The 12,223-nt window shown below is 42.6% G+C and overlaps 2 protein-coding genes across 7 annotated transcripts in view; one reads left to right on the top strand and one right to left on the bottom strand.

Annotated features, from left to right (window-relative positions):
• LOC132404605 (uncharacterized) overlaps positions 1-11,112 on the bottom strand; it is a 98,791-nt gene extending 87,679 nt beyond the window's left edge. For 3 of the 6 annotated variants that reach the window (XR_009515599.1, XR_009515596.1, XM_059988880.1), the window contains exon 1: positions 10,895-11,112. The gene's annotated coding sequence lies outside the window, so the exon portion shown is untranslated. Of the gene's footprint in view, positions 1-4,275; positions 4,602-6,264; positions 6,358-10,894 lie in introns of those variants that run through there. The other 3 variants (XR_009515598.1, XR_009515597.1, XR_009515601.1) reach the window with 2 other exon arrangements.
• A 175-nt stretch (positions 11,113-11,287) lies between these two features.
• Positions 11,288-12,223, top strand: part of wdr1 (WD repeat domain 1) — a 71,681-nt gene continuing 70,745 nt past the window's right edge. The window contains exon 1 of the mRNA XM_059988884.1: positions 11,288-11,452. Within this exon, the coding sequence (XP_059844867.1) occupies positions 11,437-11,452 (16 nt within the window). The 5' untranslated portion in view covers positions 11,288-11,436. The remainder of the gene's footprint in view (positions 11,453-12,223) is intronic.

Raw genomic sequence — 12,223 nt, 5'->3', positions numbered from 1 at the left:
AGCCTTTACCAATTCATAGGGGCTGGCCCCCATAGAACCAAAAGTGGTATACTTGCTTGAGAGGAAAACAGTTGTAGGGAATTCTGCACCACCTGCCTTTCCCTCTTGATGGTCACCCATTTATTTGGCTGAACCCCTTGAAACTATTTTTCATAGAATGTCATTCAGAAAAAAACAAAAGAATGACTCACAAATGGCTATATAAATGATTCAAAGGCAGAACTCCTCTCAGACCACGTGGTTTGGGCAGAGCACCAGCTGGACTCACTGAGCAGCATGCAGGAGGTAAACAGTTTTACTGATAAGAGTTTCAAGGGGTTCAGCCAGATAAATGGGTGACCATCAAGAGGGAAAGGCAGGTGGTGCAGAATTCCCTACAACTGTTTTCCTCTCAAGCAAGTATACCACTTTTGGTTCTATGGGGGCCAGCCCCTCTGGTAAAATGTCAGCAGTACTCACCACAACTGTCTCAGATGCGCAGCTGGAATAGATGTGGGCAGCAAGAGATGCAGTGGAAAGAGATGCAATGACTAGGGAGTCAGGATATTCTGTGGCTCTGAATAAAATAAGCATGTTGCCTCCTAGGTGCCAAGTCAAGGACATCACTGATCAGTTGCAGAGGAGGAGTGGGAGCAATGAGAGATCGTTGTACACAATGGTACCAATGACATGGGTAGAAAAGATGTATAAAGTCCTGCAGAATGAACAGAGGGGGTTTGGTAAACGTTTAAAAAACAGAACATGGATAGGTATATGGGATGTCAATATTATAACTATTACAGAAGGATTGGCAGGAATGGCCACTCAATATTGCAGAGTGCAGATGCTATAGGTGTGATAGAAATGGGGGGAATGCTGAGAGCTGATTTTTTGAATAAGAGGTACATTGCAGCAATACTTACTGTATTCCTAGGGAATCATTCAGTGAGGCTACATGAGTGGGGACAGTGGTCACTTCGATGGGATTGTACTAACATTCTTCCCCCCCCAGTGGGGAGCAATATGAAGGAAGATCACAAATACTGTAGCTATAGTGATAATAGGGTTGTAAATAGTAGGTGATTTTAACTACTCTAATATTGACTGGGACTACCTTAGTCCAAATGGCTTGAATGGGGTGCAATTTGTTTAGTGTATCTAAGAAAGTTTTCTCCAGTAATATGTAGAGGGACAAGAGATGGCAAATGTAATTTTCCTTGGACAAGTGTGGTGTTGCATTTTGGCAAGTTAAACCTGTGCAGGTCTTGGCAGGGTCCTGAAGCACTTAGAACACAAAGACTGAGAGGTTAATGTGGGAGGTGAAAAATTTAAAGGAGATCGGAGGGGTGTCTTTTCTCATACAAACAATGGTGGGTATATGGAACAAGCTGCCAGAGGAAGTATCAACCGCGGGTAAAATTAAAATATTGAAAAAAATTTTGGACAAATACTTAAGATTGGAAAGGATTAGCCAGAGGTCAACCAAACACTGGCAAATGGGACTAGCTCAGGTAGGCAAATTGATCGGCATGGCAAACTGGGGCAAAGGGCACATTTCCATGCTGTAAAATCATGTAACATTATGCTTTTCACATTGAAGAGATATGGATTATTTTCCACAAAAATTTGCATTTGAAATGCAAATACAAATGACCCCGAGCTCTGAACTTGCTGTTTTGGGGTCTATACTAAAATTTGCTACTGTCACTAAGTTCAGAGCCGCATAAAGTATTCACTCCACCACTTTTCTGCCAATTCTTGAACATATGATTTGGGATGAGGAATAGGACCCTCAAGCCAGCTTCACCATTTTATATGGTCATGGCTGATTTGGTTATGACTTCAGCTTTGCATTCCTGTCCACCCACGGTTAGCTTTTACTAGCTTGCTTATTATGTATCTATTTACTTCTGATTTTAAAATATTCTAATGCACTGCTTCTGCCACCCTTTGAGGAAGGGGGTCCCAAAGACTCGCACTGCCCTGTGAGAAACAAGATAGTCAGTCTTGTTCCCCTGCAAATTTTCCTTTTTTGTTCATTTCATGATACAATTAACTTCTGAAAATTACCATTGAAACTGCCCCTACTGCCCTTCCAGGGTGTGTATCTCAGATCATAATTATACTTTTCATACAAATTCTTACATGGCTCCTGCCAACGGGGTATAATTACTCTTCCTAAATTTGTGGAAATTGTGAAGCAGAAAGTGGAAGTCTTTAGAGTGGTTTAGGTAAAATCTTAAATTCAACAGCAGTGGATTACATTACAATGTTCTTTCATTATCAATGAAAGCATAAGGAGGAAATGAATATGGTTCTGAATTACTCAAGAAACATGACTAATGGTGAGAATGAATGGTTATGTGTCAACAAGATGGATAAGGAGTGAAAGGAGCATGAGATATAAAAGCAGGACATGACATCGATAAGCTTGCTACCAAAGGTTCAGCTGCGGACAAAGGGTTAAAAACAATGTTTTGCCAATGCATCAGAGGATCTAAGGCCTTGGCAACTGTGAGAAACCTGGGGGTTGTTGCGTAGGTTTATTGGAGTGAGAGGATTTTCAGTTAAAATGGGGATTTTAATTTTAAGTTTCTAGAGAGTCAACATAGGTCATTATGCAACTACAATCTTCTGCAACTAGCAGCACAGACTGTATTTATTTTACTATTGCTGAATCTAAAGGATATGACTCATTTGGATGTTTTCTTCATGATTATCATGTAATGTTCTTTTTTAAATCTTCCACACCACTAATCTATATCAGTGGAATTCTGTCTAAGTCATACATTGTACGAGGGACGAGAAGTGAGGCTGAGGAAGATATTTATAGAGTCATGATTTAGCCTGTAATGACAGGCATATGGTGGTGCCTGGTACATATCAGCCTGTATATCAGCTTATGACCTGGGGCTCAGGATGGCTGGTGTTTACATGATTCCCTGTAAATGCAGAGTAGCGTATATTGATCAGACAGGGGACACGGTGGAAACCTGTATCAAAGAGCACAAGATGTGTATGCATGTGGTAGCAGAATGCTGCATTCGCAATGGCCATAGGACTGACTTCAAAGGCACAAAATTACTGTGCCACTCCAATGGCTTTTGGGACCACTTGGTGAAGGAAGCCATTGAAATAAATCTATAAAAAACGAATTTTAACAAAGATGAAGGTCTCGTTTTAAGTAAGAACTAGAATTCAATTGTAAATAAGGTGGGACAGCAGAAATCTGATTGGATTAGGATTAACTAATCAGAAGGGATGGATGATGGGGGTATATATATCACAAGGCTAGACATGCCTCTGCATCATTCCTGATGAAGACAGCAGAGTTTGTCAATGATACTTCGGTTAAAATTGATACCTGTACCTGCCTGAATGCCCAAGAAGAGTTTATTCATCATACACACTAGGAAAGCACTAGATCCTTTTTCACCCCATTTGGGGTGACTGATTAAAATGGTTGTGGTCAGGTACATTCAAGTCTCCAGCACTTACAGTGTGGAAGCTGAGGCTGCATTGAAGAACAACTGAAGAGTGGGCTATGACAAGGTGAAGGCATCAAACGGAAGTGCAAAGAGACTGTTTCCTTTTATTGATATGCCTGGCAGCAGGGAGAGCATAAATGTTTTCCTGAGCCCCTAAAAATAAATTCTCTGTTCTGACACCGAACTACTCATATTGCAATTGTCCTCATCTGGCTGCCCTCAATCTCTTACATTTGGTTCAACTTAATGGAGCAGCACACAAAAGGGAATAAGGACATGCTGATAGAAGTTTCATAAATAAAATGGACACTGTGACCGATCCACATATTTTTTGTAGATGCTGAACATTTAGGAGACCCTGATCATATTGTCTCATCTTTGTCCCTGGTCTGAACATCTGGAAAACATTGTGGGAGGTGGTGGGGGAAAGAGCAAGTACTTTGGAGAAACCTCCAGTCTGGGACCCAGAAAAGGTACTTCTAAAGTCACTGTGCTTTCTCACTCATTGAAGCAACAGCAAATACAATGCTTAAATTCTTCCTAGTCTATGGATCAGGATTGCCTTGGCACTTTAACTGCTAAATCCCTCAGCCCAATTGTAAACTGAAAACTCTACTAATCCAAACCATTCCTAACCCTGCTCCTTTTTAGATTTTTGTCAATAATCCCAAGCAAAATCACATAGTCTATCTCGTACTATATCCCACCACCAATCCATCACCCCAATGCTCATCAAACTACACCACATTCTAAATAAAAATAGAAAATCGTGTAAACATTCAGCTGATCAGGCAGCATCTGTGGAAAGACAAACAGTTTCTGTTTCAGGTCCAGAGCTCTTCAATCTTTTTTCCACATTTTTTGTTTTTATTTCAGATTTGCCTCATGAGGCTTTGGCAAGCAAAGGCACAAGTAATGTTCTTTGAATCTCCTTTTTGGTCGTAGAGCATTCAGATGGCACTTACGGCAATGGAGGATGTGGGAGATTAGGGAGACTTCCAGTGTCACATAACAGCTATACTGATGGAAGGTGTGTCCAGCTGCATCTCCTAACTGACCACGTGTAGGAGCAGGAGTTAGAGCTGGGTGCACTCAGGATTATCTGAGATGCTGAGAGTATCATAGATATGAGTCCTAGTGAGGTGGTCACAAACAAAGTACAGGAAATAAAACAGTTGGGTGACCACAAGGAAAGGAAACAGCAGTAAAAACATAAGACATCCTAGCAGAATTAGGCCATTCAGCCCATCGAGTCCATTCCACTATTCCATCATGACTGATCCCAGATCCTACTCAACCACATACACCTGCCCTCTCACCAAATCCTTTGATTCCCTGACCAATCAGGAATCTATCAACTTCCACTTTAAGTATATCCATGGAATTGGCCTCCACCAGAGTCTGTGGCAGAGCATTCCACAGATTCACCACTCTTTGGCTAAAATAAAATTCCTCCTCACTCCTGCTCTGAAAGGTTGCCCCTCAATTTTGAGGCTGTGCCTGTTCTGGATATCCTATCCAAAGAAACATCCTCTCCACATCCACCTTATCAGGTCCTTTCAACATTTGGTAGGTTTCAATGAAATCCCACAAATTCTTCTAAATTCCAGTGAGTACAGGCTCAAAGCTGCCAGGCATTCCTCGTGTTAACACCTTAATTCCTGGAATCATTTTTGTAAACCTCCTCCGGACTCCCTCCAAATGACAATTCATTCTTTCTGAGATAAGGGACACAAAACTATTGGACAACACTCCAAGTGCAGCCTGAGTAGTGTCTGATAAAGACTCAGCATTATCTCCTTGCTTTTATATTCTATTCCCCTTGAAATAAATGGCAACATTACATTTGCCTTCTTTAGCACAGAATGAACCTCTGAATTAACCTTCTGGGGGTCTTGCACAAGAACTTCTAAGTCCCTTTGCACCTCTGATGTTTGAATTTTCTCCCCATTTGGAGAATACTGTGCCCATTTAGATAATAATCAGTACACAAGATTGTGTAGGAATCCCCTGTCGCCATTTCATTCAAAATCAAGTATACTGTTCTGGATGCTGTTGGGTGGGATGACCTGCCACCAGAATTACTCTGAGGCTCAGTAAGGAAGGGTGAAAGCAAACAGGATTTGAGTGACAGGGGGCTTGATAGTTAGGGGGGCTGACATAAGATTCTGTGGCCACAAAAGAGCCTTCACAATGGTATGGTGCTTCTCTGGTGTCAGACTCCACGATATCATGACTACAAAACATTCTCAAGGAGCAAGGTAATCAGCCAGAAGTCATTGTGCCCATGGGCACAAAAAACATTGGTAGAGAAAGGGATGAGGTCCGGTGGAGTGAATATAGGGAGATAGAGAAGAGGGTAAATAGCAGGACCTTGAGGGTAGTAATCTATGGTTTACTTTCAGTATCTCATGCCAGTGAGAATAAGAAGAAGAGAGAAAATGAGTGGCTGAAAAATTAGTATGGGAGACAGGGATTCAGATTTTAAGACCATTGGGATCTGTTCTGGGGCTGAGGTAACTTGCACAAGAGCTGAATTTCGCAGGAAATGGAAGAGTTCCAGATTTGGTAGTGCTATTAGGGTAGATTTCAACTCAATTATCAGTGGCGTGGGATCCCAAGCATAGGGAGGGAAATGAAAGGCTAGACAGTGATGCAAAGATCATTGAGAGCAAGCTGAATAGGTAGGACAGGCAGGAGAATGAGGGAATTCTATTGGATTAAATTGCATTTATTTCAGTATAAGAGATCTGACAGGTAAGGTGGATGAACATGGGGCTTGGACAGCCATGTGTACCTGGGACATTTCGGCCTGAAACTTCCACTGCTTGTTCCTTTCCATGGATGTTGCCTGGCCTGCTGAGTTCCTCCGGCATTTTTTGTGTGTTGCCTAAAGGAGGGACAGGACTGGTAACTTAATGTCCTGGGTACAGATACTTTAGGCATGATAGAGATGGAGTTACTAAGTCACAGAGCACTATAGGACAGAAACAGGTCCTTCAGCCCACCTAACTCATACCAAACTGTTATTCTGACTAGTCCTTTCAACCCACACCTGGACCATAGCCCTCCATACCCCTCTCATCCATTTACTTATAAGAAACTTCTCTTAAGTCTGGCAATCAAACCCTATCCACCATTTTAGCTGGTACCTTGTTCTACACTCACACCACCCTCTGAATGATGTTCTCCTTAAATATTTCACCTTTCACTCTTAACCTATGACTTCACCGGAAAAAGCCTCTTATATTTAGCTTATCTATAGCTCTCATAAATTTGTATACCTCCATCAAATCTTCCTCATTCTCCTATGCTCCAGGGAATAAAGTTCAAAAATATTCCAATGTGCCAAAAGCTCCCTTTATGACCTTGTATATCCCTGATGCCACTTTCAAGGAATTATAAATCTGTATTCCCAGATCACTCTGTTCTATTGCACTCCTTAATGCTATAATGTTCACTGTATCAGTTCTACCCTAGTTTGCCCCCCCACCCCACAAAATATAACCTCTCACACTTGTCTTCATTAAATTCTATCTGCAGTTTTCAGTCCATTTTTCCAGTTGATCCAAAATCCCACCGCAAGCTTTGATCACCTTCCTCGCTGTCCGTTAAAGCTCCAATCTTGGTGTTACGTGCAAATTGCTGATCTTGTTGACCACATTATCATCCGGATTATTGATATGGACGTCAAACAACAATGGACCCAGCACCAGTCCCTGCAGTGCACCACTTGTCATAGCCCTCTCACTTGATAGGCAACTATCTACCACCATTCTCTGGCTTCTCCTACTAAGCCAATGTTGAATCCATTTTACTACTTCACCTGAGTGACTGAACCAAGTGACTAAAACTCTTTGACCAGCCCCTCATGCTGGACATTGTCAAAGGCTTTGCTAAAGTCGATATATACAAAATCCACTGCCTTTCCTTCATCAAATTGCCTGCTAACCTTTTCAAAAAACTCTGTAGGATTGGTAAGACACAACAGGAAGAGGGGTGGCGGAGTTGCATTCTTGATGAAGGGAATGTCCTAGCAGCAGTCAGAGATGAAATCACTGAAGGATTATCCAGTGATGCAGCTGAGAAATAAGAAGGGGATGAATACATTGCTGGGATTGTAGTATCAGCACAAATAGCCAATGGCAATTAAAAGAACAACTATGAAGAGCTATAAAAATAAATGGATTGTCTTGGTTGAGGACTTAAAGTTGTCTAACATAGACTGGGACTGTTAAGCACTTCGATGGGGTGGAATTTGTTAGGTGTATTCATGAAAGTACAGGGCCCAACTATGGAGAGGGAAAAACACAACCTGTTTTTGAGTAGGGGGCAGGAGACAATGGGAAAGCACTTATGGACCTGTGTTCATATTTGTAGCTTTAAAATAGTTGTGGAAAGGTGCAGAACTGGTCCACAGTTTAAAGTTCTAAACTGGGGCGATGTGCATTTTGTTAGTATGGGACGGGAGCATGAAAGCTTAAGTGGAGCTGGTTGTTTATTGGCAAAAGGAACACAGGCACATGGGAGAGATACTGAGAGCTCAAAGTCTGCATGTGTCGTGGTTTCTCGTGCGCCACAAACAACCAGAAGACGCAGAAGATTCTTCAAGAAGGGTTAAACTTTAATTTGCAAATCAAAGCTGAGGCAGTCATTGAGCTAGTTGCTGGTTGCCCACCGATCCTTGTACATAGCATTTTTTATAGCAATCTCCTGGTTTAGTTGCATTAGCATATCCAATCGGTCTACAGTTGTGTGTCACAAGTACATCTGCCACTATTGTTTCTACCCATTGACTTAAACATGTTCTAATCTACATCTCTTAGCTACCTCTCATTAACACCCCATTATCTTCTACATTCTTAAGATTTCATTCTCCTACTAAATTGGATACATGCATAGCAAATAGCAAGCTCAAAGCTGACTACATAGTTTTGGTTACACAGCAAACAATGCAACTTTTATACTCCAGTACATGCTCCTATTGGAGTGAAGAGCACTGTTGGTAAGAGTAGGAAACCTGGGTGACAGGGGTTATTGAGGCTCTGGCCAGAAAAATGGAGGAGGCATGGGTCAGGTTTAGGCAGTGGGGATAAGGTGGGGATTGTTGGAGTATAAGGGATGCAAGAGCGTACACAAGAAAGAAATTAGGTGGGCAGGAAGATAAATTTGGTAGAGAAGATTAATTAAATTTTGAAGAAAATCTGTAACTATGTGAAGGGAAAAATAGTAACTAGAGAGAAAGAGATTAAGACCTTTCAAAGACCAAAGGGACAACTCTGTAAGGAGCCAAAGATGATAGAAACAGAAAACCTACAACACAATACAGGCCCTTCTGCCCACAAAGCTGTGCCAAACATGTCCTTAGCTTAGAAATTACCTCAGGTTACCCACATCCCTCTATTTTTCTAAGCTCCATGTACCTTTCCAGAAGTCTTTTAAAAGACCCTATCATATCTGCCTCCACCACTGTTGCCGGCAGTTCATTCCACGCACTCACCACTCTCTGTGTAAAAAAACTTACCGCTAACATCTCCTCTGTACCTACTTCCAAGCACCTTAAAACTATACCCTCTCTTGTTAGCCAATTCAGCCCTGGGAAAAAGCCTCTAACTAGCCATACGATCAATGCCTCTCACCTCTCATCCTCCATTGCTCCAAGAAGAAAAAGCCAAGTTCACTCAACCTACTCTCAGAATGCATGCTCCCCAACCCACAGAACATCCTTACAAATCTCCTTTGCACCCTTTCTATAGTTTCCACATCCTTCCTGTCACGAGGTGACCAGAACTGAGCACAATACTCCAGGTGGGGTCTGAGCAGGATCTTATATATATATGCAAGGGCTTTAATTAATATTTGTCATCTGTTTTTACGGTGAAGAAATACATGAAGCCTAGGAAAAGTAAATGTGGAAATCTTGTACATAGTCTGCATTACAGTAGAGAAGATGCTGGATATCTTCTAGGTATGAAGACAGACAAACTCCAGGGCCTGACCAGGTATATAAGGTGATAGAGAGACATAGATAGAGAGCCTTTCTCCCAGAGTGTATATAGCCAATATGAGAGGGTATAATTTAAGGTGATTAGAGGAAAGTATAGTGGGGATATCAGAGGTGTTTTTTTTACACAGAGTGGTAGGTGCATCAAATGCACTGCCATGGGTGGTGGTAGAGGCAGATGCATTAGGGACTTTTAAGAGACTCTTAGATAGGCCCATGGATGAAAAAACAATGGTGGGTCATGTGCAAGAGGAGGGTTAGAATGATCTTGGATTAGGTTAAAAGGTCAGTCCAACATTGTGGGCCAAAGGGCCAGTATCGTGTTGTACTGTACTATTTTCTACATCTAAGAATGCTGTGAAAGGCGAGAAAAAAGAAATTGTAAGGACCCTGGTGGAAATTTTGCATCATCATTAACCATTGGCATGATTTCAATAGACTGGAGGGCAGCAAATGTTGTGCCTTTATTTAAGAAGGGCAGCAAAGAAAACCCTGGGAGTATAGACCAATAACATCTGTTGTAGCTGAGTTACTGGAGAGATTTCTGAGTGACAAGATGCACATACATCTGGAAAGACAGGATAGATTAGGGGTAGTTAGCTTGGATAAGAAAGGATTGAAAGGATATGGGCCAAAAGCTGACAAATTGAACTAGCTTGGATGGACATTTTGGTTGTAAGGCAAGTTGGGTTCAATAACTGTTTCTGTGCTGTATGATCCTATTGTCAGCACCTAGTTTTTAATATATCAGAATCAGGTTTAATATCACTAGCATAAGTCATAGATTTACTGTTTTGCAGTAGCAGTATATGGCAATATGTAATAATGAAAACCTATTAATTATAAAAAGAAATTATAGTTTAAAAAGAAGTGGTAAAGAGAGCTGGGGAATGGGGAGGTGAAGTAATTATATAAGTTCACTGTCCTTTCAGAAATCCAATGGTGGTGGAGAAGAAGCTGTTCCTAAATCGTTGGGTGAGTGTCTTCAGGCTCCTGTACCTCCTCCTTGATGGTAATAATGAGAAGAGGAAATGTCCTGGATGATTTGGGTCCTTAATGATGGATGCGCCATTTGAAAATGTCCTCAATGCTTTTCTACGAAAACTTTGATGATAAAAGCTCTCGTCCTATGTCTAAAGAGCACACGCAAAACGCTGGAGGAACTCAGCAGGTAAGGCAGCGTCTATAGAAAAGACGTTTCCGGCCGAGACCCATCATCGGGACTCCAGTCTAAAATTATTTTTATCCCCAATACAACCTTCTTTCTGTCTTCCAATCACCAGCATTATACCTGTAGCTTGAACTATGGAATTTGCCTCATATGACTACAGCAATCCAGGTCTTAACTTCATGTGGCCGTTCTAGTGGTCTCACTGCCTCTCTCCATTATTCTAAAAATCCCTACCAGTTTATAATCACGCACCTCAGGGTTTCCTTCTCAGTATAATCATGTTCAGATGAAAACACCTTCTCAGAATTTACTACACTCAGTCGAGTCTCCAGCGTTTAACGTCTTGGAGAAGGCCTCCCACACGACGGGCACAGGTGCCGTGTCAAACCTCCTCCCTCCAGCGCACACCTTGAGTCTCGGGCGGGTGGTCGGCCGGTGAGCGCGAGCGGCACGTACACCTGACCTGCCTGCGTGCTGACGTCACCACTCGGCCGATGGAGGAGGCGGAGGTTGGTGGTGAGGCTACGGCGCCTCACAGCCAAGGCGAATCGAGCAGCTTTGACTATATATGGTCAAAGCGGCGAGGGAGCCGCCGAGCGCTTGTTTCCGGGTTTGGCGTGCGCCCGCCCGCCCGCCCGCTCCCCACTCTGCAAACTTGCGGGGAGGGAAAGCCGGCCAGCGACGTGGAGTGGAGTGGAGTGGTCGTTGCAGAGTAAAGGAGCGCGTTAGCGGCGGATAGCGCTACTCTTCCCTTCTGCTGTGTTCCGGGCCGGCGAGCGGCTGATCGTGTGACGATGCCTTACGAGCTGAGTGAGTGTTTCCCGGGAGGGGGAGAGCAGGAGCACCGACTGAGGGAGGGAGCAAATGGGCTCCGCTGCCCGAGACTCCAGAGCGAACACAGACTCCGTTAACTCTGAGCAGGGTGTGGGAAACGCTGCCCAGACCCGGCCGTGCCAGTCTAAGGCCTGGCACTCGAGATGTGCAAAAAAAAAGGCCTCGCCCTTCCCTTTCGTGATTTGGTTCCCTTTCTTCTTCCTTTACCCCTCCCATTAAGCTGGTTCAAACTTGACAGTTACATTTTTGTCATTGCGTTGCCATGCCGTCAGTTCCGCAGTAATAGTATTAAAATGTGTATTTTATCTAAAGGAGATTGGCCGGCATATTTGGAGATCGATGTTCTGGAATTAGGGAGCTAACAAGTGTCCTTTCCATCATCTGGGTTCTATTTTGCCAACTCCAGAAGGACATGACTTATGAAAATAGTTGCACGTTTCAATGATTCATTCAATTAACTTGAGAGCTTTAAAACGCTCCAAACATTTTTTTTAAACTTCGACATTGTGGAAATGTAGGAGTGATTTTGTTACTGTTTATGCTCATAATGTTACTCATTATGCCATTTTCTGCTCTGCTTTGCTTCTTTGGCATATTTATCATAAGTGCATTGGATTTCATATTCAAGTGTATCACGATTACATGACACGATCTCAGCAATTAACTCTCTAATAATCCAAGATCAGTTCCTGCAGATTAAGAGAGAACTCGAACCACAAGTTGTTTTAAACTGCTGAGTTATCTTCC

Source organism: Hypanus sabinus, chromosome 14 (genome assembly GCF_030144855.1).
Source record: "Hypanus sabinus isolate sHypSab1 chromosome 14, sHypSab1.hap1, whole genome shotgun sequence".
Taxonomy (NCBI): Eukaryota; Metazoa; Chordata; class Chondrichthyes; order Myliobatiformes; family Dasyatidae; genus Hypanus; species Hypanus sabinus.
Note: the sequence above shows the minus strand (reverse complement) of the source record. Positions and strands in the feature narration are given on the sequence as shown.